The 26,343-nt window shown below is 38.4% G+C and overlaps 1 protein-coding gene across 2 annotated transcripts in view; it reads left to right on the top strand.

Annotated features, from left to right (window-relative positions):
* Window positions 1–26,343, top strand: part of adka (adenosine kinase a) — a 130,127-nt gene that overhangs the window by 84,547 nt on the left and 19,237 nt on the right. For both annotated transcript variants that reach the window (XM_043255263.1, XM_043255264.1), the window contains exons 7-8: window positions 11,037–11,207; window positions 23,206–23,241. In XM_043255263.1, coding sequence (XP_043111198.1) covers window positions 11,037–11,207; window positions 23,206–23,241 — 207 coding nt within the window. The remainder of the gene's footprint in view (window positions 1–11,036; window positions 11,208–23,205; window positions 23,242–26,343) is intronic.

Here is a 26,343-nt window from a genome sequence, read left to right as displayed (position 1 = left end):
TACTTTATAAATATAAAATGCAGTTATGCAATTATGTTAGCTAATGTGTGCATTTAACTTCACATGTGTGCATAAGCTGTACCATTAAAAGCCATTCTGACCCTGGTAGCTTAACCTTGTGTGATGAATAATTGATATCACAGAAAGACTGTATTAATCATTTGTTTTCCATTGACCTCCCCAGTTCCTCCTCTTCTTCAGCTTCCTCTTGTGATGCTGCACTGGAAGGTGACGAGGGCTGATTTGCTATCTGACACGAGCGCTCTCTCTCTCTCTCTCTCTCTCTCTCTCTCTCTCTCTCTCTCTCTCTTTCTCTCTCTCTCTCTCTCTGGTCTCAAGGGTGATGTATACCAGAGCTGCTTGTCTGCTGTTTCTAAGGGCAAACAGTCTCTCGCCTTGGCCACCACTCTAATTACCATGGCCTTGGCAGATCAATGACTGATCCTTTTTTTTCCCCCCATTGCACAAATGTGTCACTTTAGCTGTGTGTCTTTCCATTAGCTCGCTCAATCATTGGCGGCTGATGAGACAGGGAGCAGCATGCCTTTCTTATTGGCTAAGGTCCAAGGCCTCGCTAATATAATCCTCTCCATCGATTATGTTCTGTTGACTTTCAGGAGAATTTTTTTAGAGGAGTAATTAGGAGCCGCCCGGCCCGCAGCTGCTCCGAGGAGCCAAATACATTAGTATGTACCATCTCTTTTTAAAAAGCACCAATATCCTCGGTGCTGTTGGATATGTTATTACACTCTCATTTTCTTGTAGGGATAGAGGGTGACATTTACATAATGTAAGTTAAAATGATCATATTTTTAAAGAGGAAGCACTGTGACATCATCCAATTGGATCATTTAATAAACGAATGCAGTCGGGTTCTTTTGTTAGTCTTTTAGTAAAGGTCTTTTTAATATGAGGAGCTAAAAAATATCATGCTGTATGTGATAATCAGACCTACACAGTATCTGCACCTTGCAGATTTCTACAGAATTGGAACAAAATTCTCAGTGTTATAAAGCTTTTTCCCGCATTTAATATTACTTTTAATTGTTTAATTTAATCAGATATACATTTAGCACACAAGTAAATTACCTTTTTGTAAGAAATAATCAAGTAGATCATTTCTTATAAATTCAGCTTTGCGTCACAGAAAAAAAATTTCTTTTAAATTATATTGTTATTAAATTATATATTACATTTTTCTCATTTATTTTTTTAATTTTCTACACTCCCTCGCCCCTTTGGGGAGTCCCTGTGTCCCTGTTTAAAATCCCCAGGCTAAAGTCTATTTGCCTTTAGTGGACTTCCATAATGAAATCATAACATTCACAGTTATCCCATGTGTTGACTACCCTGCCAATCATTGAGAGTTTTTCACGTCCTCCACCCCTCGTGTGTTAGTTTATTAAACATTTTGGCTCATTAATTATGCCCTCAGATGCCAATAAGCGTCTAATACTCTTAGTTTAAAGCACATTTCCATATTCACATCACTTCCGCAGACTTCCAACTGAAATCAACACCAAAAAATCTTCAGTTTCTGTCTGGGACTGGTAATGATTTTAAGATTATTTTATGAATTACCAATTAAAAGTGTTAGACAAGTGTTTTGCCCCAAATGATTTCTAATTGAAAAGTAGCATGGCATGTTATGATAACGTTACAGGCGTTTCATTGCGTTCCAAAACACCCTAGCTGGGAGGACAGGAGAGGACTTGTTGCATAATTACATGCTCTATGAGCCGATCTGTCTTGTCTTTGAAAGGATAATTGCCTGAGTGTCCTGATGAAACCTTTGTAGTTGAGAGAGAAGAGAAGCCGGTGGAGTTGTGCCACCCACCACGAATGTGTGGGGCATGAAGTTGGCTCTTTCATTCCTCACAGTTATTTTTAAGCAAGGCAATTTACTCAATTGACTCTATGTACACACAGTGTCTGCAGCTCTGAACTGTGGATCCGATCTGTGTAAAAGCTCATCTCTTGTCATGTTTACAGAGGTGTGTGTATATATACACAAAAATCTGTAAATAGAAAATATCAATGGAGGAGCGACAGGCTGTAATCAAATCGACATGTAATGTGTTTATGCTCTTTAAAATGCAGCAAGATCACGAGTTGTTCTAGCGTCAAACTCAGGTCATTATGCTCCAATGAGCTTCTCATTTTCTTCTTTGTTTAGAAAATGGCGTTCGCCTGATGTGACCTCGGCTCAATGTTTGGAAGTGTCCTGCCCGCTATGTGATTTTGGTTTATAGCGCACATCATGTGAGTAGCCGGCCCTCGCGTTGGGCGGCTGCTAATGTTTACATAATAGATGTCAGGTTGGCTGAGGCCTGAGGTCCATCAACACACACTAACTCACAGCGGACCTCGGCTCACTTCACAAACCCCGCTGTTCCCATTTAAGGCGCTTGACCCAGATTTATTAATGACCTTTAGAGTTATTTTACACAATAGCATGAGGAATGGGCTGAAAATAGTGAAGATCCTTGTTCCTTCGCGGTAGAATTAGAAGGTTGCGTCCGCCGCTGACCGTTGCCCGTGTTGCCGTGCTGCATCTCTGGCCTGCTTTTCCCTTTATGAATGACTGATGTTGCTATCAAACACCCTGCCCACATTTAGTCTCATCGTTAGGCATTGACAAGAGGCACTGCTGTTGATGTTTTCATCAGGGACACTCTCCACAGTTGCCGTCAGATGATTATTTAAACAGCCATTAATCATTAATGGCCCACTTTTGCATGCGCTCTTATGTTTCTAAGGGCGCGAGAGCCGGTTACGCTGCGTGGCACGTCGCAATCGAAAAAACGCCTTCGAATGCGGCTTATATTTCACTTTTAGCCTACGTCTCTACGCGAGGGCAGGCATCGAGTTTGACAGCCTTCACACTACGTTGGATGTGTTTACACATTTGTTTCCTGTGGCGTTCGAATGGGATTTGACAAGCCCGAAGAGCGTGTGGAGGATTAATAAGCCCGACGGTTCCTCGGAAAGACTGAGACTGGTGTAGAATATGTATCCACTTAAAGCAAGACGAGGCCAGACTGTGTTCTTGGCTCGCGAATCCACGTCTTCTGGCATCCCGGCGTTCGACGGCGTAAATTTGCAGTAGACAATAACATATTACCTCCTCTTGGCATCGTGCCGTAAATTAAAAGTAGTTTTTCTGCTCGGTGATTATTACTCTTGGCTGCTTCAGCTTCTTTGGCTGTAACCCTAATAGTTATGAGCAATTCACTGAAACAATGTTAAACAACGACTTGATGAAATCACAGCAACTGTTGATTTAAAGGGATAGTTCACCAAAAAATGAAAAGTCTGTCTTCATTTTCTCATCCTCATTACACTTTTGCACTAGAAGATATTTTTAATATACTCTCATCATTTCAGATCCATCCATTGATGGTCCTTGCAACCAAAACATTACGAGTCAAAAAGTACAAAAAGGAGTACACATAAATTATTTCTACAGTGTTTTTTGCACTTACTGAAACATTTTGACACAAAAAGAGAGGGTCCCACTTTATATTAGGTGGCCCTAACTCCTATGTGCTTACATTTAAATTATTTATTTGGTACAATGCACTTGTGTGCATACATGTTTTTACTTATATTTTAAACACCTATATGTAATTATGTCAACATAATTTCTGTACATTTACAATGTTTATAATTACACAGTTGTCCCACACCTTACATCTTAACTCACCCTTAAACCTACCCATAATACCAAAACCGTCCCTAAACATACCTGTAACCCACCTCAATGGCAGCAAAAGTGTTTGCAATACAATACATTATACATATACATTGTACTTAATTTTTGATGTAAGAACGTAGTAGTTTAGGCCGACCAAAGAGAGAATATTAAACATCTTTATTAGTTTTTTTGAATGGGAATGGAAGTCTTATGGGTTTGGAAGAACATGATGTTGAGTAATTGGTGACAGAATTATTTTTTTGAGTAAACTATCTCTAGTATAAAGACATCCCACACTTGTCAAAACCACGTTGGTTTGCATATTAGCTGTTTACATTCATCTGCTTGTTTTTTTTAAACAAAAATATGTTGATGGCAATATTGTTCCAAAGTAGCATCTGTCCCTATACCAATGTGTTAAGCAGACTGTGCAACTCATCCAGGCGAGCTTTCAGCAGCATTTTCAATTTACCTTGCAAACTCCCGGCATGCTGAGGAGCGAGATGGATCCGGAGCCGGCGCGTCAGGTGCCTCTTTGTCTTGTCCAACGAATCAAGCTTTTTTTTTTCCCGGTATCTCAACAGCAGGTGAAAATCTAATTATACCAGGATAGCGCGAGGAGGCGAGCTGTTGCCATATTTTAGCAGCTCTTAATTGTGTGCTAAATAATCTGCCTCATGCACTCACTCCCATGTGGAGTCGCACCGTGAAAAATGTCTCTGTGTCTGAAAAAGTCACGGAAAGATGTTTACTTTGTTTTCCCTCCTAAGCTTTCTTAGCACTAGCACATTCCTCTACCCATCTTGAAGCCTGTCAAACTGACATTTTAACAATAAAGGCAAAACAAACAAAAACATGCCAGTGCACATATAACACCTTATCTGGAGAGTCTTCTCTCTCACTACAGTAGATGTTTTGTTATTGGATCGAGGTGATGAATTATTACACTGGCACCTCAAGGCTTTAGACTCAAACTTTTTTCTTTTTTCTTTTTTTTTTGGTCCGTGCTAAATCCCAGATAAATTCGCTCTCTGAACACTAAGTACTCGGCACGTTGTGTGAACTCGACAGCTTAAAGTTTTGATCTCTTGGGCTTCTGAGGGATCCTGCGACTCTAATTATGTAAAACCCAGCAGTTCCCTTTAGCTCTCTGATGTCCATCACGGTTAACCTCCTCATAGGGTTAATGTGTCAGGTTCGGGACTCTCTCGCTATCGCCTTTGCGCTGGGTGAGTGTAATTACGACCTGTCTTGTGGTGCTACAAATGAGCGCTCTGGGCCTGCCGCCCCTCGGCTCACAGAATAACACACTCCTGCTGAAGTGGCGGCGGGAAGTGCGTGAGGACGGATGGCTCTCTTTAATGGACTGGCCGTCTGCGAGCGCTCCGGCGATCCGGTAGTCGCGTCACGCACTGCGTCTCGGATACATGTCAGGCTAATGGAGGTGCTGATTATTTATTTATGGGCATTATTGCTAAATTGCTGATTACATATTTTTCTAGTGTCTAATTTCTTTACACAGTCATTTTTATAGTTGAAGGCTATGTCGGCCCGCCAGAAAACCGACCTCCCCTTTCCCTCCCACAGCTATTGAAGATGAATATAATAGCCTCGCTCTCCCTAGAGGACGGCGGTTAAGTCATCTGGTTTTTGAAATGTATCTTGACTTGTGTTCACCTGTACCTGTCTGCTGAGAATCGGCCGTGATTCAATTTATTATTAAATTTATAAACCTCATCCTTTCCTGACATGCGATTCCGCAGTGAGATTTGGCTAATCGATGCAATCAGCTGTGTTTATTTTAAATGGGACTCTTAACATGAAATAAACGCTCCGATTAAGTCCGTCACAATGTGAAACTTTGGCCTGCTCGTGCTGATGGTCTCTAGATGTTTGTTATGGTTGTCTCCGTGTTCATTATAATAAAATGATTCTTTAATCAAGCGCAGGCTTTTCCTTTTGGCGTCGCAGTCGGATAAAGACACGTTTGATGGGGCCCAGGAAGAAATCGAAAAAGAAATACCGCATTTGAAAAGAGCTGGCAGCTGTTGAGCTTTCATGTCACAGGCTGCCTGCCATTAGACTGAGCAGCAATATTAGATAAGGCTCTGTAGAACATGTTTCTTAAGACAAGCAAAAAGAAACCAGATGTGATGTGGACTGCGAGGACTGCAGTGTAGTTAGATGAGCAGCAAACATCAAACATCTTCCAGTCCCTTTGGTATGCTCAATCCTGCAGCGTCTTCCTATTAAAATAGATTTATCTAATGTTGAATTGATGTAATTGAGACACTGAATAAAACTCCTTCTGGTTTTTGTTTCAATGACATGGCATTCTTTTTTTCAGATCCATTAGGCAAAAACATTCTAAAAGTAATTTATACAGTTATGTGCAAAACAGCTCTCAATTTTTTCAAAGCTTTTATTGAAAGGTATCATCATTAAGAACAGCATTAAAAAGAGGAAAAAAAATGCTTCAAAATAACCTTGTTAATTTTTATTATTAAATATAAATACTGCATTAATAAAAATGGAAAACTTATTGTCTGCAACATGAGAATCGTGTGGCACAACCAGAAAGCCAAAATAACAACAACAGGAAATCATACAAGACATTGCAGGCCCCTTTTGGATGTGTGACAACACCCGTCTCTTAAAATATTAATAATTTTTATCACAAGTCAGTGTTTGTTCATGTTGTACAATGCAGGAAGATCTTCAAAAAAAAAAAAAAAAAAAAAATATATATATATATATATATATATATATATATATATATATATATATATATATATATAATTCTTGACATTTGAAATACTCAAGTATTTAAAAAAAAAAATATATGTAGATTTTTGTCTTGGACGGTCTTAAATTAATAGTTCTCCCAAAATTTTAATGTTTAACTATTTGTATGCATTTTCTAAAAGATTTAAAAGATAAACCAAAGATTGTGATTTTTTATTGCCAGTACTTCCTATTTATTCATAAAAAAATACTGTGGGGTTTTTTAAAGTATCTTTTTTTATTTTTTCCGTAGAAGAAAGTCTTACTTTCTTTTTAATGAAATAAGGAGAAATTGATGGCACAATTAATATTTGGGGATTTAAAACGTCTTCAAATGTTTGATCAAATCAGCTAGTCACCAACCAAACCAACGGACAAGACTCCAGTCACTCCACTATGTTTCTTTTTTGGTGTAGGACAATCATCCACTCCGTCCAGGGAAGTGGGGCAGCAGTCTATTACTCGTTTAAGATGGCTGCTGTGATAGCCAGGTGTCAGATCAGTGCAATCTGTTCCAAGCAGGCCATGTATTGATCCTTCACGCGGGACTCTTACAGAGATAAAACCTGCGTATGACATGTGAAAGGGTGAAGATTCTCATCTCAAGGGCTCGCTCTGGTACGGGGAAGTTCAAGCTGGCCTGCTCCGAGCCAGCAGCAGCAGCAGGCTTCCCTTTCTCTGAGCACATGGGCTTGAGAGGGCTGTTTAGCATGCAGATTTAATAGAGAATGCTAAACACTGCCCTTTGAAGGGCTTTAATAAACTGGAGCAGATGTCTTGCGAGGAGAGGGCCCTCGTCTTCTGCCGCCGAATGGACTCGTCTGGATACACGCATTTCCATGTAACGGACAGCGGTAATTCATAAATGATACATTGTGCATTTAGGCTACTTTGAGTGACAGCTGACCTTTCTTGTTGAGTGTGTGCTTTTTATTCAGATGGATGTCCAGAGAATTGCGAAACTTTTGAAAGCGGGAGGATGGTAGTACAGCAGGCTTTGGCACTCTGCTCTCGTGTAAAAAAAAAAAAAAAGTTCCTCCTCAGAAAGCTGTGAAGTGGCAGTGCTGGTAGAGTCGGGTTCAGGGAGGAAAGAGAGCGGCACATCCATTAAAGCAGCTTCCCTCTGGCCATCTCTCCAACTTCAAACACACCAACATTAAAGTTCCAATAATGCAGTGGGCTGATTCTCCCCAACGATGCTCGCACATCATAGCCGAGGTGTGCTAATGACGGGGGTAATGCTGAGAGACGTACACACGGATGGTCCATTACCCCTGCACAGACAGCATCTAAAGCTACCCAGGATGCTGTTGGGTCTGAGCCAGTATAACCACTATAATGTTCGTTCTCAAAGGCATTAAGTTTTTTTGTTTGTTTGTTTTTTTTATTATTAAGTCAGGTTGGTTACAGCTAAATGTTTTGGTGTATTTTGCACAGTTTGGTTGGAAATTGTGAGTGATTTGATTGCCCTTTAATAATCACTTATGTTTTTATTTAGCAATTAATAATTATTTAATTGTCGTTATTATTGTATTAAATTATAACTAATATAATTGTATTTTGTAACACATACATGTTTTACAGCTTCTGTGAAATATTTTATAATGTTATTTTAGTGCACTGCATACACCATAAAAATAATATATTATTTATACAATTTACACATATATTGTTTATATTTTTACATTTATTTAGTTTTTATATTTTATAATGTAAATACTAAATTGTATATAGCATAATGTAAAAATAAATATAAAAATGTGTTTAATAAAATTAAACAATCAAAATTTAGAAATGTAAAAATATAAAAAAAACCTCTGTAATTTTTTTTCACTGACGGTGTGGTTTTTTGGGGGAGTTTAGTTTTTAGGTTGGTTTTTTTTTTGTTTTGTTTTTTTGGTCTTTTGCCTCCGCATGAACCCATGAACTTTTTTTTTTTTTTTTCTGTGTGAAGGGCAGAAATAGTATCTCATTTTATATTTGCTGTTTATTGGTCATATTCCAGGTTTCTTTTAATCTGTTTACTGTACCTCAGATAGGTGATGTCGTCATCTGTAGTCAGGAGTGTATGCCCAAAGGACTGATGGCAGAACAAGCCTCTCAGATTCCTGTGTGTGAACGGTGTAATAGCTGACACAGTCACACTAAACACATGAAGGTCACTTCTCTCCACTCTCAGCTACAAAAGCCTCATCTGTTTTAATGGAGTGCTCTGAGCGTTAGTAAAAGCCAGCGCTCCTCTAGCAGTGCACCTTTCTCTCGTTCACACACTCTCTCTATTGTGTTTCTCTCTCTATTTTCTATTTTCTCCCTCTCCTTGTCCTCCTATCCCCCTTAATCTCACCTGCACTGTATCTCTGAATTATTCTCTCAGTGCAAGAAGAACTGTATCGAAGGAACAGGGCCAGTGTAGGGTTTCAGGTTTAAACGTGAAGGTGTTTCCTTACCAGCTCTGTATTCATTCACACAATGAACTGAGGAGCCTCTCTTGTTTCTCGGTAAGAAGAGTCCAGACAAGACCTTTGTTTTCCACTTCATCAGATGCAAGCATGTTTTTTTTGTTTTTTTTTCTACTCCTGTCCTTCTGGAACAAAGGCTGGAGAGCAGCCATCACACTGGGCTCAAATGGCTCTTTTAGGCCGTGCTATGCAAGCGAGGGGAAAATCACATCATGTCTTCAAATTGCCTCTCTGGGACTATAATACACTTGACAAACTGTTTTTGGATGGCTTACAAATATCACATAATTCATAAAAAAAAAAAAAAAGTTTTTGTAATTGTGATTATGAAGATGTATTGAGGACCAAGGCAATGTTGTTGTTTTTCGCATTTTGGTATATAATTAACTATTATATATTACAGTCTAATGCTGGATACTGCTGGATACTTTTATTACATAAAATATATAATTATGTTTTATTTTATATATATGTTATATACAATATATAGGTTTTTGTTTATTTACCAATGTTTATTAATAATAGGTACCTATTACCTAATTACCTATTGAAGTATCATGGTGTAATTTAATAATATTTTGGGGAAGGGTTTTGACACTAAACTATATGTAAGTATTATTGTATTTTCAAATTACACTATTATTTTGCTTTGCTAGGGCACTCTCCCAGTCAGAGATTACTTACAAATTATAATCCATTATATTACTTTTTTTGTTTGGATTAAATTCACAGTTTTTAGCCCATCTTTGCTTTCATTTATTTTCAATGTCTGAGGTAAACTATATGGTGTTGCTTTTAGTACAGCTATAAGGTCATGCAAACTCACATTAGACATTAGATACATTCATTTGAATAAAACACATAATCATAATCAGATTGCTGTACAGTGTATATGTTGTTGTTCCAGGCATGATGTCATTGAAATGGAAAACATTTTTACAAATTTAACCATTGCTGCTAGTTAGAACAACAACTTAGATCTACATGAAAAAGATGTCTTTTTCAGCATGCTGCGTATAGTTAGAACACATTATTGCACATTTTAGGTAATCACTTTTTTGACTTTTTTTTTTTTTATCTATCACATGGATTTAAATTTAAAGTTAAATCTTGTACCTTATTGATATGAAAAATAAGAACAAGAAAATATAATCCATTTGTTGTAATTAACAATGTGAAGGGATTGTAAAGGAACTGCAGGGGATTTGTGAGTTGAATGAAAAAGTGTGTGTGTGTGTGTGTTACCTGCATATTACCATTGCTCAATGTGAAGTTGCAAATGTTATTAACTAAATTATTACAATATTTATTTTAAAATCTCAGGGGTACTTCAAGTAAATATATATTAGGTGAAAGGGAAACTGAAAAACTTTCTGAGTGTATATAAGCAGTAGGCTGTTTTAGGAGGGAACGATCAAAAGATTAATCAGTGAATAATACTGCATTATTGAATAATAATAATGTGTGAATACTATGTAATCAATAATAAAATTTACTCTCTTTTTTGTAATTTCAAAAATAAGTAAAAAGACTTTTAATTCACTTCCAAATAGAACTAAACTAGAAGTCTTTGTATGCAACTAAAACGTTTTGGTTTTTGGCTCCTCCAGTGTGTAAAAGGAAGGTAAATCGTCGTATGCATATTTTTTATGTTTGCTCAGAGAGAGCCCTCAGCACAGGCATAAACGAGATGCGTAAGTGCTCCTCGGAGAGCCGTGTGACCTTGCAGTTGTCCCTGTGTGGGGAGGTGGGCCAAGGTGCCCTTTGTTGTATTGGATTGTCTCTGTGAACTCTCCCTGCTCTCTGACAGAAGCACCAGTGCAATTATGGACTCTATTTGTCATCATTCATTCTCATCTCCTAAAACCTTAATCCTATTTGTGCCTCATCATACTCTCCATTATATCAAGCTTAGCCATGTTTACTCCACTTGGAGGAGGAACATGTATTTTTCCCTTTCTTCCAGTTGTGTTGTAATGCTGAGATTTACTGATATAGCATTTGTATGTGGGTTTAAACGAACAAATGTGAAATAATAACTAAAACCAGTCTCAAACTGCATGATGTTTGACAATCATTTTTGCCTTCTTCTGAAGGGGTTTTTCCTGACCGTGTCCTTGGAGTCGATCCTGAAGGTAGCCAAACACGCTTCTGAAAGCAACAAGATCTTCTGCTTAAATCTGTCAGCTCCATTCATCTGTGAGTTCTTCAAGGAGGCCCTGATGAAGGTTATACCTTACGTGGACATCCTTTTTGGAAACGAGACGGTGAGTTTGTTTACACACATGGCATAAAAGTACATGCGACAGATGTTTAGGTGTTTGTCTCATCATGTAACACTTACCTATCATTCTGTTCTTGCTGTTCATATGATATGGTCAGTCATTTTGCACAGACAAGGAACCCAAATTAAATTGATCCTCAAAGTTTTTAATTACAAATAGGATTATTTTTAATCATGCACACAGAATAGTCTTCTCACTTCAGATGCATTGTCGTCCAGGACTGACTCTACTCATTATGAGAGTAACGCCACACAGACCACCTGCAGACTAGGCCATAAACAGCTTCTTACCTCAGAGCTTGAGACTAATGTTCTGAGTCATCGTGGTCTCGGGTCCACGCTCTGTTCTGTACAGACGATGGGGGGGTGTTACTGTCAGGCACTGTGGAGTAAAGGTGTTTGACTTGTGCTGAGAGTTAGACCTAACAAGTTAAAGCTTTACTTCCATATCTAAATATCTTTTCAGCACTTATTTTTTCGTCTTGGGTAGGCAATATAACAAAAAACTCTACGGTGTGAGAAAATGTATTTCTTGGTAACAGTTGTTGCCAGTTGTTGCATGGTTGTTTTTTTTTTTCCCCCTACACTACCAATAAGGTTTTGCTGTAAGATCAGTTATCAATGGTAACTTAGGAAGAAATAAAACATGTTGCCGAACAAGGACACTTTAAATTGACCAGACATTAACAATATTATTGACATTTATAAATCCTGTTGCTTTAGAAAATTGTATTCATCAGAGTTGAAAAATATGGGATTCATGGACATAAATTGTCATTTTCACAGCACAGATGTTTTCAATGTTAATAATACAATTTTCTTTGGAGCACCAAATCAACAGTTTTCATTTCCTTTTTTGCATCACAGGAAAAATTGTGCTTTTATTCCAGTAGAAAGCAGTTGTTTTATTTGTTCAGTGTCCCAAGTCACGTGACAGGTCTTTGAATTCTGATTGGAAAAATGTTGAAAATGTTTTGCAGTAGAAATAGATTCAGCACACGCACCATTTGAATTTATTTTGATAATGGTCCTCATTTTGAGCCATGTTTTGGCAGTGTATTTTTGTTTTTATCGTGTATAAATTACATAAAGCAATCCTGCCCAACGATATCCGCGTAAATGTCTGCTGCAATATAAATCTCGTGCGAGTTCCAGTGTTGCGTTATACTGTATACTGTCAAACAGCCCGACCAGGAAATTAAACACTGATGCCGGTCAGTTCCTGTTAAACTGACAGCCGCAATTTTGCTTTTTCTCAGGCTAATTAAATAGCGCATACGTGGCATGTTGCTGCAGTCTTTGTTGGGCAGTATTAATGCGTGTTAGTCTTTATGTACGCCTAGCTCTCTGCTGGTTGGTATGAAGTGTTTTGGCAGCTGGAGCTTGTCTGAATGCGTGTGTGTGGGCGGGATCTAACGCAGACAGGCAGGCCTTTATCTGTGCTGACAGGGTAGGCGCAGCGAGAGACGTCCAGGCCCTGCACCAGCCTCACGCCCCCTTAACTGGCACACACCAAGTGTGTAATATCCAGGGAGCGGCGTTGGTCTAATTGAGTCCTTCCCTGCTCCCCTCCTGCCTGCCTGCATGACATGAACCAGAGAAAGTGAAACATTTCAGGAAATGTAATGGCCTCCAGTTAATTAAGTGAGAGAGCCATGCAGTAAAGAGCCAAAACCAGATGGCGCTGAATTTATGCTCGACGAAATCGGCGCGTACACAAACGCGTACATAATCTCCAGCAATTCGCCCGCCGTTTGCCACATACATGATAAAATTCAACAATGTGAATTGTCTGTGTCATTACAGATGAATTTGTTGAGCAGAAGGCTCAGACAATGTAGATAAATGGCATGATTAATTGGAACAGAATGAATAACCCTGACTGATGTTGTATAAGCAGTGATTAACTCGCGCTCAGAGCTCAGATTGTTTTAAATAACAGGGGAGTTAAAGCCATGATTGCTGGGAGGTTACGAAATGATTGAAATCGCTCCGCTGCTGCTTATGGGAGAGGGAGAGAGAGTGAGAATCGAGGGAGGGAGGAGGAAGACGAGATCTTGGAAGAGTTGACTCATTGTGAAGATCTACCCAAAGGCCTTCTGCCTACCGCTGACTTTTAAATAATGTTATTCATATCCCAAAAGACAGACAAGGAAATTGGAGGCTTTTGACATGCCCCAGAACAAATGATCTTGGACTTTGCATCAGAGGCCTCCTTGTTTGCCTGTGTGTGGCATGTTAATCATTCTAATAAAACAGTTAGTACCAGTCCTTCAGTTTGATTGGCTGAGCGCCACTGATATTCAGTCAGACAGCAGAGAAGTTTCACTTTTTGTTTGTCTCCTCGTGTCATTGTTTGCACATTTTTACGGTAGTTTTATCTTCACTTGGAATTATTTTCTTTAGGAACGCAGAATATGTTAGTACTATATAACACTTTTATACCATAATATTAGACTTTAGATTTAGATTTTATTTAATAATATCAACCAATATTGGATGTTTAATTGTTCGTGCTCATTTCTACCATTTTACATACATGTGCAAACATGCTTAAAATTCATCTAAAAAAAACAAATAGTTTTAAAACACTGTTAAATGTAATTTTTTCCAAATCTCAAAATAAATATTTAAATACCTATACTCTGAACCTTTTTTTTTGATTCCCGAATTTACTTGTAGCTTTCTTTTATTTTATTACTGCTATTTTTTATTTAATTGTTTTTTTTCAGACAAAATTGTAGCATTGGTGCGTTCCTAATTTTTATTGACTGAGCAAAAATAAGGGCAAAAAGGGGCAAATTAGTGTGAGTGTGCAATTCCAAAACCGTGCCGATGGGCCTGGTAGTTTGGGTAACACTTTACATTATGGTTACACCTATTAGATGTTTATTAGCATGCATATTATTAGAATATTAGCCATTTATTAGCGCTAATTAGGCACACATTAATTCCTTATTCTACACAACCTTTTTCTACATCCCTAGTACTACCTAATACCTAAACTTAACAACTACCTTACTAACTATTAATAATCAACCAATTAAAAATGTATTAAGGGGAAAAGTCATAGTTAATAATTGACAGATGTTACCTATTCTAAAGTGTGGCCAAAATTTGTACGACTGATTTACTGAAAATGATTTACTGAAACTCCTACAAATAAATATTCATTAAGGTCAGGCGCTTGTTAGTAAATTTACACGTTGTTAGTAAATCTGGCTCAAAGTATCTTCCGACATTTGATCTCAAATCTCAATTACTCAATGTTAACTTCTTGTTTATTGCACTGTTGCAGTCATTATATTAGCAGAGTTCTACATCCCATATTTGTAAGTCAATATTTTAGCCAATTTAATTATACTTTATGCTACCAATAAAACTGCAGTACTCCCAGGTCCACTTAAGACCTTTTACCATATTTAAGTAAGTAAATCTATCCCACAGATTTTCTTCCATAATCAGGACAGAAAATGCAGAAAACGTCCAGAATCCGTCTGGGCCTAATTATGACTCTGTCTAGTGCTCTGCTTCTAGACTTATCCGTTGACAGTAACCACTGTGTTTTTCTTTGTGGAAGGATACGTGCATGTTTGCATATCTACAGTACAGTGATATTTTCTTGTGCTGGAGTGTGTGTCCTCCCCCGCTGATTGCGTGTATGTGACGGACAGTTCATGCAGGAAGCCTGAGGCGATGAGGGATATGCCTGACATTGGGCCCCCATCTCCCAGCTGATTCAGACAGCTGCACGCACACACACACACAAATATTGAGAGACAGATGTCAAGTTCTAAAAATCTTGTTGACAATCAAACACGGACATTTCCAGAGCTCTGAGCCGTGGCAGGCCCCCTCCGAGATGCTTAGAAGTCTTCCTGAGACATTTGGTGATGTTTTACATGGTTAGCAAAAAAATGTTTTAAAGTAGTTTGGAAGCAGCTGTCTGAATTCAGAGCAGAAGGAAAGAGGGACAGGCAGAGAGAGAGAGAGAGAGAGAGAGAGAGAGATGCAAGGTGAGGTAATTAAAACAATGCTGGAGCTGGATGCTGTCAGGGAGACTCACGCGAAGCACAGTGTACAAGAGTGCTTTACTGCATCACTCACTGCGCTCAATTACAGCCGTCTGTCGGCTCTCGACCCCTATACGGTGACCTGCAAGACATCGCTGTGCGGGGAGACAGTTAGGAGTGCTTGGACAAGTGATTTGCTCTCAAGGAGCAAGAGATGCTAACAAAACACTACCAAAGATTTTGTTTGTTTTTCTCTCCAAAACTGTATCGTCACATTGGGGGGGAAAACGCATGAAAATATTGTTGTTATATAACTATTATTAGTATTCACATATATTAATAGATTTATTAGGTAGTTGGTCTCAGTGAATTTAGATTTTTAAAAATACAAATATTTAAAAGCAAGTTAAGTTATATTGTTTAAACAGTTTTGAAATGATGATGATTTTATTGCTATTAGTAGCAATAATGGTAGTATCAGTATTATTTATATATATTGTATAATTATGTATCTTATATATGTAAATTATGTATGAAAGCTCCATACATTTCTGTTTTAAATTACTGCAATAATGTATGAACTATACTATTTTTTAAGAAAATAATATTAGAAATATAAGAATTATTATTATTATTATTGCATATAAAGCATTATATAATAAAAGCATCTGTTTAGGACCACAAATATTTCTGTAGATTTATAGTCCATCCTATTCGGTTTTTATTTCTCAGAGATGATAGTTGTGGGCTTGTATGTGTCGCTGCTGGATCAGATAGGGTCACAATGGGGAAGTTGAGCTAACCACTATAATCGGAGGACTCAGGAGGCTTTCCCCAGAATATCCCTCACATTGAGCCGCAGAGGCCATTTTCAGCTTGATGGGGAGTTCCATAACACAGATTTGAGGGTGAGAGTAAACCCGGGCCAGCGCTGCCTTTAATAGGTGCAGTGGCAGAGGCGTCTGGCTCTCTTTAGAGACGCAGAGTGATGATGGATGGAAGAGACGGTATTGTGTTGAGGGCCGATCAATAGCTGCCACCAAGCCCAGTGTATTTCTGTCACTGTGGAGTTGAGTGTAGGATGTCAGCTGGTTGTTGCCAGGATGATTTGGGAAAGTTTAACACCAACCTGCTCTGACGCCCCACACATCAGTCATTTTGGGTAACAGAAGGGTTTCTCACACACACACACACACACGCGCACACACACACACACACACACACACGCACGCACACACATCTGTGAATGTATGTCTTGTATTGATTTTCTTCTTTGTGGTGTACTTATGTTGTCTGCAGTGAAGTACCTCTCATTAGTGACTTTACAATTATTGTTCACCATTTAGTTCAGCTGACACCGTTATACAAAGCGGTTAAAAGCCAATTCATAAAATGGGTAGTTATGGATCTAAGTTCTGATTGGATGAGCCATGGTTGAAGGTATTGGACAATGATTCTTATTGTAAAATAGGGTGTTAAGTGTTATAATACAGATTAATTGAATACGATTTGATGAGTTTCATATAATGCATTTAATAAAATGAAAAATAATAATAATTTTTAATTATAATAATTTTTTTTTTTTTTTTTTTCTTTTATCGTTCCTTAAGACAGTTGGTTGAATTTGAATAGAATTTCATATGTTAATTAGCTAGTACTAATAATTCTAAATTGGTTCAAAATTGGCCAGTTGATCTTTTACTAATTAACATTTTTACTCTTTTTAAAAGTTTATAGAAGTAAAAAACATTGTTTATTGGTAAGAGTTTCAACAAAAAAAAGGAAGTTCCTTGCTTTTTAATTACTAGGTATTAAGTAATAGTCATGATGTAAGAAGAGCACTGATTTATGATGTCACCTGTCTAAATTTATCTAGAAATGTAATGTTTTTGAGCCATTTCAGCTCCTCCAGTAAGTTTTGTTATCCTGTTTGTGGACATTCCCCTGAGGATGACTACATTGAACAAACGCCGTTGACTCATCTGAAGCAGCACGTCATTCTTCATCTGTATGTGTGTGTCAGACCAGTCTGGAACTCTGTGGACTCTGTGTGTGTGTGTGTGTCTGTGTGTGTGTGCGTGCGCGTGGTCTCTATATTTACCGTTAGCCTTTATTAATCATGAAATAGCTTAAACTACTGTCAGATTCCCACAACCTTGTTTATGTGCTAACTTGCATTCCTGCGATGAAGTGCGGACAATGGCAGGCTTTGAAAGTGATCGGAACATACTCGGATTGCGCTAATAAGGCTGTCATTGAGGGAGATGTCATGTGCCCAGGGCGGGGGTGTTTTGGTTTTGTTGTTGTTGTTGTTTGTCCACCTCTCTAACAGGCCGTGCCGTACAGGCCAGGAGAGCCGGCAGTCAGCACTCATGATTCTGGTAATGATATCATTACAGCTAGTCATTGCTTCTCATGCATTGTTTAACAAAGACATGTTTGAAGTGCTCAGCAGAGAGCTCAGGCAGAGCTTTCTCAGCTTGCAAGCTGAATCAAAAGGCGGAGAGCAGATCAAGAGCAGGAGACACCTTTTTAAGCTCTCCACTTGCCAGAGAGAAGAAAGTTAAATTAACATCCCAAAATGACAGCATGTAAAAAGCTGTTTTTTTGGGTGGGGGGGGTTAGTTCAACACTCTTCTCTATCCATATGCAGTATAGTGACCCAAATGACCCTTAAAAATGTTAGAATGTTATTTTAATGTTGCTAAAAAAAGTCATCTCCTATGCTCACCAAGGCTGCATTCATTTCAAGAAAAATAAAGCAATATTGTGAAATATTAATAGAAATTATTAGCATTTAAAATGTTTTAACATATTTAAAAATGTTATTTATTCCTCTGGTGGCAAAGCAGAATTTTCAGCAGCAATTACTCTGGTTTTTAGTGCCACATGATCCTACAGAAATATTTCATATTATCATCAATGTTAAAAAAATATGGAAACCGCAATAAACTACTAACTACTAAGACTATTAACAAGTCTTGTATAAATAAAATATGAAATTATTATATTTATTCAGCAAGACATTAAATTTCCCAAAATTGAAAGAAAAGACGTTAAAGGGTTACTACACCACAAAATGAACATTTTGTCATGAATCACATCATGTCGTTCCAAACCCATAAAAGCTTTGTTTGTCCTTCAAACACAATTTCCATATAAAAAGTGTTCTCATAGCTTCATAACGTTACAGTTGAACCACTTGAGGCAAACGGAGTATTCTGGCGAAGTCTTTCCTACTTTTCTGGGCCTTGACAGTGTTCCTTACTTGACGTCACAAGCCCGGTTTTCATCCAAAATATCTTAAATTGTGTTCCAAAGATGAACTAAGCTTTTATGGGTTTAAAACGACATGGGGTTAAAGGGAAAAGTTTCAAATGAATTCAATGAAGAAATGATCCTTGGTTTTCAAAATAATAAAAAAAAAAATTATATAATACATTTAAAATATAATAAGAATCATATTTAAAGCAATTTAAGCATATTAGAATCATTTCTGATCTATCATGTGAACTGAAGGCTGAACTAATGGCTGCTAAGCATCACAAGAATAAATTACATTTAATAAAATACAATTAAAATACAATATAATTAAAGAAACTTGTAGATTTTTAATTGTGGTTTAGATCAGGCCACTTTATATGCAGATGGGATGTGTTGATGATCTTGTTATCATGGCTGCAGTGTAGGGGTTTTTGATGATGTACCCTGTGGATATTTTCGTTCTCCTCTGAATTGTCACATGCTCGTTGTACTTACGCCAGCGGGAGTAGGGCAGTTAGCAGAGGTGAGCCGCAGGAAAAGCAGGCCCAGTCCCCCCTCCTCCTCCACACTGCCTCTGCAGTCTGCAGTCCACCTGGACGCCCGCCATCTGCAGCCACATCAACATCCATCATCCCACACGCACTAAACAGCATCAACACACGCTCACGTCCAGGATACCAGAACACATCTCACGCCGAATTACAGAACATGCCTGTAGCATTTCTCAACCTCTCAGATCTCTGTGGTATCTAAAATGAAGCATCATAAAACCAAGTGTGACAGTGATACAGAGCGCTGTACTCAATAAGATTTTTTTTTTTTTTTTTTTTTTGCAGGCCTGGTGAAGCCAGTAGTTGTTGTTTTTTTTTTTTTTGCCCTGCCAACATTTTCACATAGCTTCAAAATTTTACTGTTTAGCTGCATATTTTTTGGGTATATACATACATACATACATACATACATGTATACATATACACACACACACACACACACACAAATATATCCCCATTGTGATAGATAGATATTTCTAGTATGAGGTGTTATATTAAATTGTTTATAAGTGGTTTTTAGAGCTAGTGATGCCTTGTCATAATTATTTTTTTGATAAAGTAGGAAATGTATTGACATATGAGAGAAAATGTGAGAGAAACACTTATTCAAGGTCACAGTGGTCTCGGTAACTTCAGGTATGGCTTCTTTACTGTTTCTACCTCAGGCTATGACCTTTGGGTTTGCAGCCTAGCGATGTAACCACCCTGCCGTGTCATTTGCTGCCGATCAGCTATTTCCTGATGTAATTTTAAGCTTTGTTTGTGGCTATATCTGGGCGACATGTCATCAGTAATGGAAGTGGTGTCTAGGACAGGCTTCGCTTATTCTCAGCTCTTTAGCAGTAATTGCATCTGGTGGTGGTAAGTATAGGATTAGTGGCTTTAGATAAATTTCCACCAAAAGGGCCTGTCTTCTGTGGCTTGTTTGTTGCTCTCTCAGCGTCTCTCTTTCTCTATCTGTCCGTCTGTCTCTCTCTATTGGTTTGTTGTCGGTTGCGCGTCACGCTCCAGTTGGCCTGCTGCATTCTCAGGGGAGTACCTTTAACACCTCAGCAGTGCTGGCTTTCTTCTCTCTAATCTTCCCCTTCCCCTGCCCAGATTACTGTATCAATAACCATCTGCCGGCCCCCTCACAGCACTGCCCCTGGTACAGTCACAGCCTGTGGCCATGCAGTCCTGCCTCATGCTGGATTACGTGGGACGTTTGAGACAACGTAATGAAATTGCACTGTGATTGGCCTGTGAGTAACCAACAGTTGCATCTTTGTTTTTCTTTCTGTCTGGGCTCCCGCTGGTTTACCAGTGTTTATGTCACCAGCGCAAAAACAACGTGGGGAAAAATAACATCTTATGACCGTGTGGTCAAGTTGGTTCTCAATTTTTTGTGTGAGTGTATGTTTCTGCTGCTGTTATTTTCTTTTTCGTTTGGCTAGCTGATGATGTTAGAGCTCAGCACATCCTTCAGGGTGTGCGTTTTGTTGAACTGTCTTTTTTAGGTCCCTTCCTCTTGCAGCTGGCATGGCTAACCCACTGGCCCGATTCACAAAGAGAATTACTCTCTTCATTTTCTGCTTTGAGCTTCCTCACAACATGGATAACCGCACAGGATGGAGAAAGTGGGCACTGGAGTAAATAACCAGTGAGGTTGGCCCTTGCGAGCTCCCCGGCCCGGGCTGTCAGGGCCACATTTCTAACCCAGACCAGATGTCAGTGTGCACTCACCCTGACACTCCTCACCTCTTCTATGCCACCTTTGTACTTCTCCGTCCATCTTCTTTCATGATCTATTTTTGTGCCGTTCCCGAGACTGTTGAGCGTAAGGGTTCTTTTTACACCATATCCTGTATACACCATACTTAACAAGTTTAATTTGTAGACACAACAAGTTAGCAATTTGTAGGTTTAATCCATGAACTGCACAAACACTGTGGTTCTGTGGTGCCTTTCGAAACATTTCAGTCCATTTGTTTTAGTTGTCTGACATGACAACTTCTGGCTCAGCCAATGAAGTGCAGCACTTTTTTTTAGCTGCTCTGGTGGTGGAAATATTTTTCCAATGTGTTTTTAAAAGACCTTTGTTAAAGAGTTGAAAGGCATGAAACAAACCATGTACATTTACCTTGTGAAGCAAAAAAACTGAAAAGACAAATGTACCTAACAGATTTTATTTGAAAAATATATGTAACTGTAGATATTTGCTGGTTCCAAACCAGTTTTCTCATTTGACTGCAGAATTATAGGCTATATATTTTTCACCAGGAATCTGTATTTTTAAAAGTTATCATTAAAAATCAGTACCCCTATGGAGATAATTTAGCGTTTTTTTTTTCTTCTGTATCCCGACTGTTGCACTATTTTGCATGTTCCAAATTGATTCCAAATAATAATGTAAAATGCGTATTTGCATACAAGTAAAAGGAAGTGAGTGGAGTACAGAGTCTTGTGTAATAGCAGCCTTAACATGCGTTTAATCCTTTATCGCCTTACAGAATATGATGAGATTGGCTTCTGTCATTTGACACGTCTCTGTATCCTCTTCCTAATTATTAAATACAAAGTGCCAGTAGAGGGACTTTAAAAATGTAGATTTATTACAAGTCCATCATTTCCATAGTCTTGCCTAGTAAGGAGGGTCTATTACAGTTTTTCAGTGGGGTTGCATTAACTCTAATTCCTGGATCTAATCTTGAAATAATGCTGCTTAATCACTCTTAATAAAAGAGTGGCTCACCTTGGCTGCTGGATGGCTGCATTATCAGATCATTGAGCTGTAATTGGTGTCATGAAACCTAGTGGTGGGTTATCTCCATGGGGACTGGAGTTTTTCCCCCAACTTTATGGTGCAAAGATTAACCTTGGTGTGTTTGACCTCAGTGCAGTGAACACAAACATGGGTGTAGCTGCAGCTCTGTGACCCAGAAAAAGGAATGTCTTCTGACTAGAACCAAATACAAACAGCTAAATGACACACTGGAGTGTTTTGAACGATGTCAGATGGTCTATTATAGATTAATGTGCATGTCTCGGCTCTATTATGCAGTGTCTATGACAGACAGACAGACTCCAGGTGGTCTCAGCCCCTTATATCCATGAAGCACTGGTTCTTTCCACCCCCTCATCCTCTCTAAAGGCTGAGGTTGTCACAACTGGCCCCTAGAGCCGTTCAGTCGAGCAAAGGGTGAAGCCCAGCACACGTAATTGGAATCTTTTAACCCTCACAGAGGCCGTTTATTATCTGAAATAAAGCTATATTATTCATACATCTTGCTGGAGCTTCAAGTAATGTTCTTGCAAATGTACAGGAGCGATATCATCAGAACTTGTTTTTTTTTTCAGCTGATGAAAGACAGCCAATCAGAATCCACGTATTTTTAACTTCTAAAACTGCAACACATTATGTTCCGTTGGTGTTGTCGCTCATGTAGTTATTGTTGCTTACAATACCATACTAGCTTATTATACCATAAATATGCATTGGATACATTGTAACATCAGAATATATTAATTTATTATTTTATAATTCGCAATTTAAGCATGCAAGATGCGTGAGAGAGACCCCACATGGTTGTGTGTGAATCTGCATCTCATAGGAACAGCTAAAAAATATTGGTTCACGATATTTTAGGTAAATTTCTGCTATTAATAAACCAATAACTATGACTTTTGCCTCAAACTTCGAATTTGCTGCTTTTTAATAGGTATTGGGTAGGATTATGGATGTAGAATATGGTCATGCAGAATATGTGCTTAATATATAGTATTAAACAGCCAATATGTTAACAATAGGCATGCTAATACGCAATTAGTTAGTTATACTTGGTCCTTATACTAAAGTGCTACCAAATTTGCTTATGAATATCTTCTGAAGATGTTGGGGAGGGGAGTTTCAGTCCATTGATATATAATTGTATCAACATGCCTGTAACCAATTTTTCTTAAATTTTATAAATTATAAATTGGATGAATTACTAACTCAAGAAGAAACTCATTCTTCCAGTTTTTCACTGGTTTTGGAGAAAGATCTGAAGGTTATATAATGTATATCCTGTGCTACATACTCTAACAGAGCTTTGAAATGTGTCCTCAATGAAATAATATCATTGCTACACTAAGCTCTCATTAATTAAGGCTGCATGTGTGCTTTGTTTTGCAGGAGGCCGCCGCTTTTGCGCGAGAACAAGGCTTTGAGGTGAGTGGATGGAGGATCACACACTAAACAGATCCTAAAGGATTATTTTTCAGCTGATAATGAAGTTCTTTTTCGGACAGTGATTGATGTGCTATTATACTCTCTTGGCCCCCTTGCAGTGGTCGCCATAGCAACCTGGCAGTCGTCATGGTTTCTTTGTTCAGCCAGCACTCCGGCTCACACACTCTCTCTCTTTCTCACACACACACACTTACACACACACAAACACATTTTCTCCCCTACTCTCACACATTCTCTTCTCTTTCTCTCTCTCTCGTCCCCCTCCTTTTCTGTTATGACGCATTCCTCCCAGGTCTGCACCCAACATCGCCTACAGATGTTATTTATTGAATTTTGAGAATGCTCTTGGGAGGAGAAAAAGAAATCCTCAGGGGCTGCTTTCAATTCTGTCGGTGTACAGGGCAGGGCCGGCAGGTGCCTTTGTCGAGGAACCCACCTTGTTAGCTTCATTAGACGGCGTGAGGATCCGCCGCGGCATTACGCTCAATTATACCGCACCGCATCCGCTCATAAATACTGGATCACCTTCCCCTCCAGTCTCAGAATGTGGAAACACTGATTGGCCTTGTTTGCACATAACACGTCAAAACAATGAGTTATCTCTCTGAATAGCAGGGAAATGCAAATGTAATAGTAGTGTTTCTCGTCTCATATTCACAAGTGTACATGGGTGGGGGGGGTTAAATGTGAATTCATAAGCAAAGTAAATGTGAGTTTAGGAACAGCACGCTTAAATAATTGAAGTGGCTTATCTTTTTTCAAATGCAGTGCTATCCGCCTGAATGTGTTTCGTCTCAGTATGAATAATTGTCTTCCAGGATCACTCAAGGTGCGATCGACGTGACTGGAATGCAAAGCAGATTCTGGCAGCAGAGTAAGTTAGAGAGAGAGAGAGAGAGAGAGAGAGAGAGAGAGAGAGGGAGGGAGAGATAGAGAGCATGCAGGGGCGAGAGAGAGAGGAGGAGCGGTTCGTGAGCCAGGGAGATAGAGGAGGGGGCGAGAGCTTGCATCGCACAGAGTAAATATATAAATGGCAAGCACTGTCACACACTGTGAGTACCTCTTCACTGATTTCACACACGTCATGTTGATTTAGGGCTCAAAGAAAAGGGAATCTTTGACATACGAGTCTTTGCCCCTGATTTTGCTTCAGAAATAAACATCTCAACAGAGTATGGCAGCTGAAATGTAAGCATTTAGTGACAGGACGGAGAGAAATCGAGAAAACGCTCTAGTTTCAGGCCCCAAACCCGCTAAGAAGCATGTCATAGTTTGACTTTCGATCTTATTCATACGCCTCCGCGCATCAGCTGACTTTCTGGGCGTCTGCAGACCGATTCTCAGTTTATGTGGTTCGTAACAACACAGATGTGCTCCCCCTCGTTTATCGGCAATAAACTTTGTACCCCATTCGTACTCACCGAGAAAACCGAGGTTTTATTTTATTGGGTAATAAAGCCACAAAAGCTTTTTCTATCCAAGTTGAGAATTGAATTTATTCAAAAAATCATACGATTGTGAAAACGGTTTGCAAATAAACCGACGTTTCAAGTGTTTAGGAGAACGAAATCGTCACTTGGCGCAAAATAGAAATGAAAATTGTAGCAGCTGTGGCTTTTCCTATATTATTTAATTACTTCTGACTCTTAAATGGACATCTAGGAATTTATTTAGTAATAATATAAAGTATAAAATGTATACATTTTTGTATATACATATGTATGTGTGTATATTTATGCATATACATGTACTACTTAATTGATGACACAAATTAAAAAGAAAACAAATCATCCACCAGGTTTATACTTAAAATTTCAGGAATATTTGTTTTCGTTGTAGTTCTTGACAATTTTTTTAAATGTATATAATAGACATTTTCTTTTATCAAACTATCTTTCTGAAAAGTAGACATTTGTAAATTCATAATGTTTTGGGGTTTTATGTTTCAATATGTTGATATATCCTCCCAGCATTTTTATTGCAATATCTCAGAATTTGCATAAAATACATGATATGCGTTATTGTGGTTCTAGGCACTCTAAATCTCAAAGTCTTCCCATGAAGCCTGTTCTTCAATACAAACTTCCAATAAGCTCTGTGATTATCCAAAGAAAGAGCTCCCTAGCAGACGATGCTAGACATGCTGTACCTTTGTAAAGATAATATTTTTCTCACGTCTTAAACAATGTGGCAACATTCAGAAGTGTGAAAGAAGAGTGTTTTTACAATACAGCTCTACATCTTGTGAAAATCTACACGATTTATGAAAGTGAAAATCAAACACGTCTGCTTAGCGTCAATCCATTTCCCTTGCTTCAAAGAGATGCCTTGTTAATAAATCAATTTACATCTCAAGAAGGTAGATAAGAGTGTGTTATTTTCTCTCTGTATTGAGCCGGCATTAGATCTGGCTCGCAGTGTGATCCGATCCTCATCTGTTTTACTTAAATACCCTTAGATGTTGAATCCGCCGCAGGGTAATTGATGTTCTATTGGCTGCTGTTCCTCCTACAAATTACAATGAAGGAGCTGTTTTATTAGCTTTAATATGGACACAGAATTGGACACCCTAATAAGGCAGGGTTTTTTTCGCCTGCTTTCATCATTATTAAAGGAGAACATCTCTTATGATAATCACTGACAGCTACATTATGGCTTTCATGAACTGATGGTTACCAGTGAATGGAGAGATATTATGGTTAAGCTTAATTAAGCTTGTGCTTATTATGTTTTTTACGCTTAAAACCTTCATTACACACCCCTCTGATCAAACACAGTTATTGAGTAGCAAGTAGTCAATTCCATGAATATGCTAATGTGTGTCTGAGACCTTAGCAGGGAACTGTGTAGTCTGGTCTTTTACACTGAAGAGTTAGTTCACCCAAAAAGTCATACTTTAGCTTCTTCAGTAGAACACAGCAGAACATTTTCTTCTAAATATTTGAAGTTTGTGTACATACATTAAAAGTTAAAGGGGTCCAAAGCCAACACTAACAAAGACATTTTCTAAAAAAAAAATCTTGTTTGGTGTTACACAGAAGACAGAAAGAAAGAAAGAAAGCCATTGGCAAGTTTTTGCAA

The sequence above is a fragment of the Puntigrus tetrazona genome, chromosome 13 (genome assembly GCF_018831695.1).
Source record: "Puntigrus tetrazona isolate hp1 chromosome 13, ASM1883169v1, whole genome shotgun sequence".
Classification (NCBI taxonomy): domain Eukaryota; kingdom Metazoa; phylum Chordata; class Actinopteri; order Cypriniformes; family Cyprinidae; genus Puntigrus; species Puntigrus tetrazona.
This window is presented reverse-complemented; position numbering and strand designations above follow the sequence as displayed.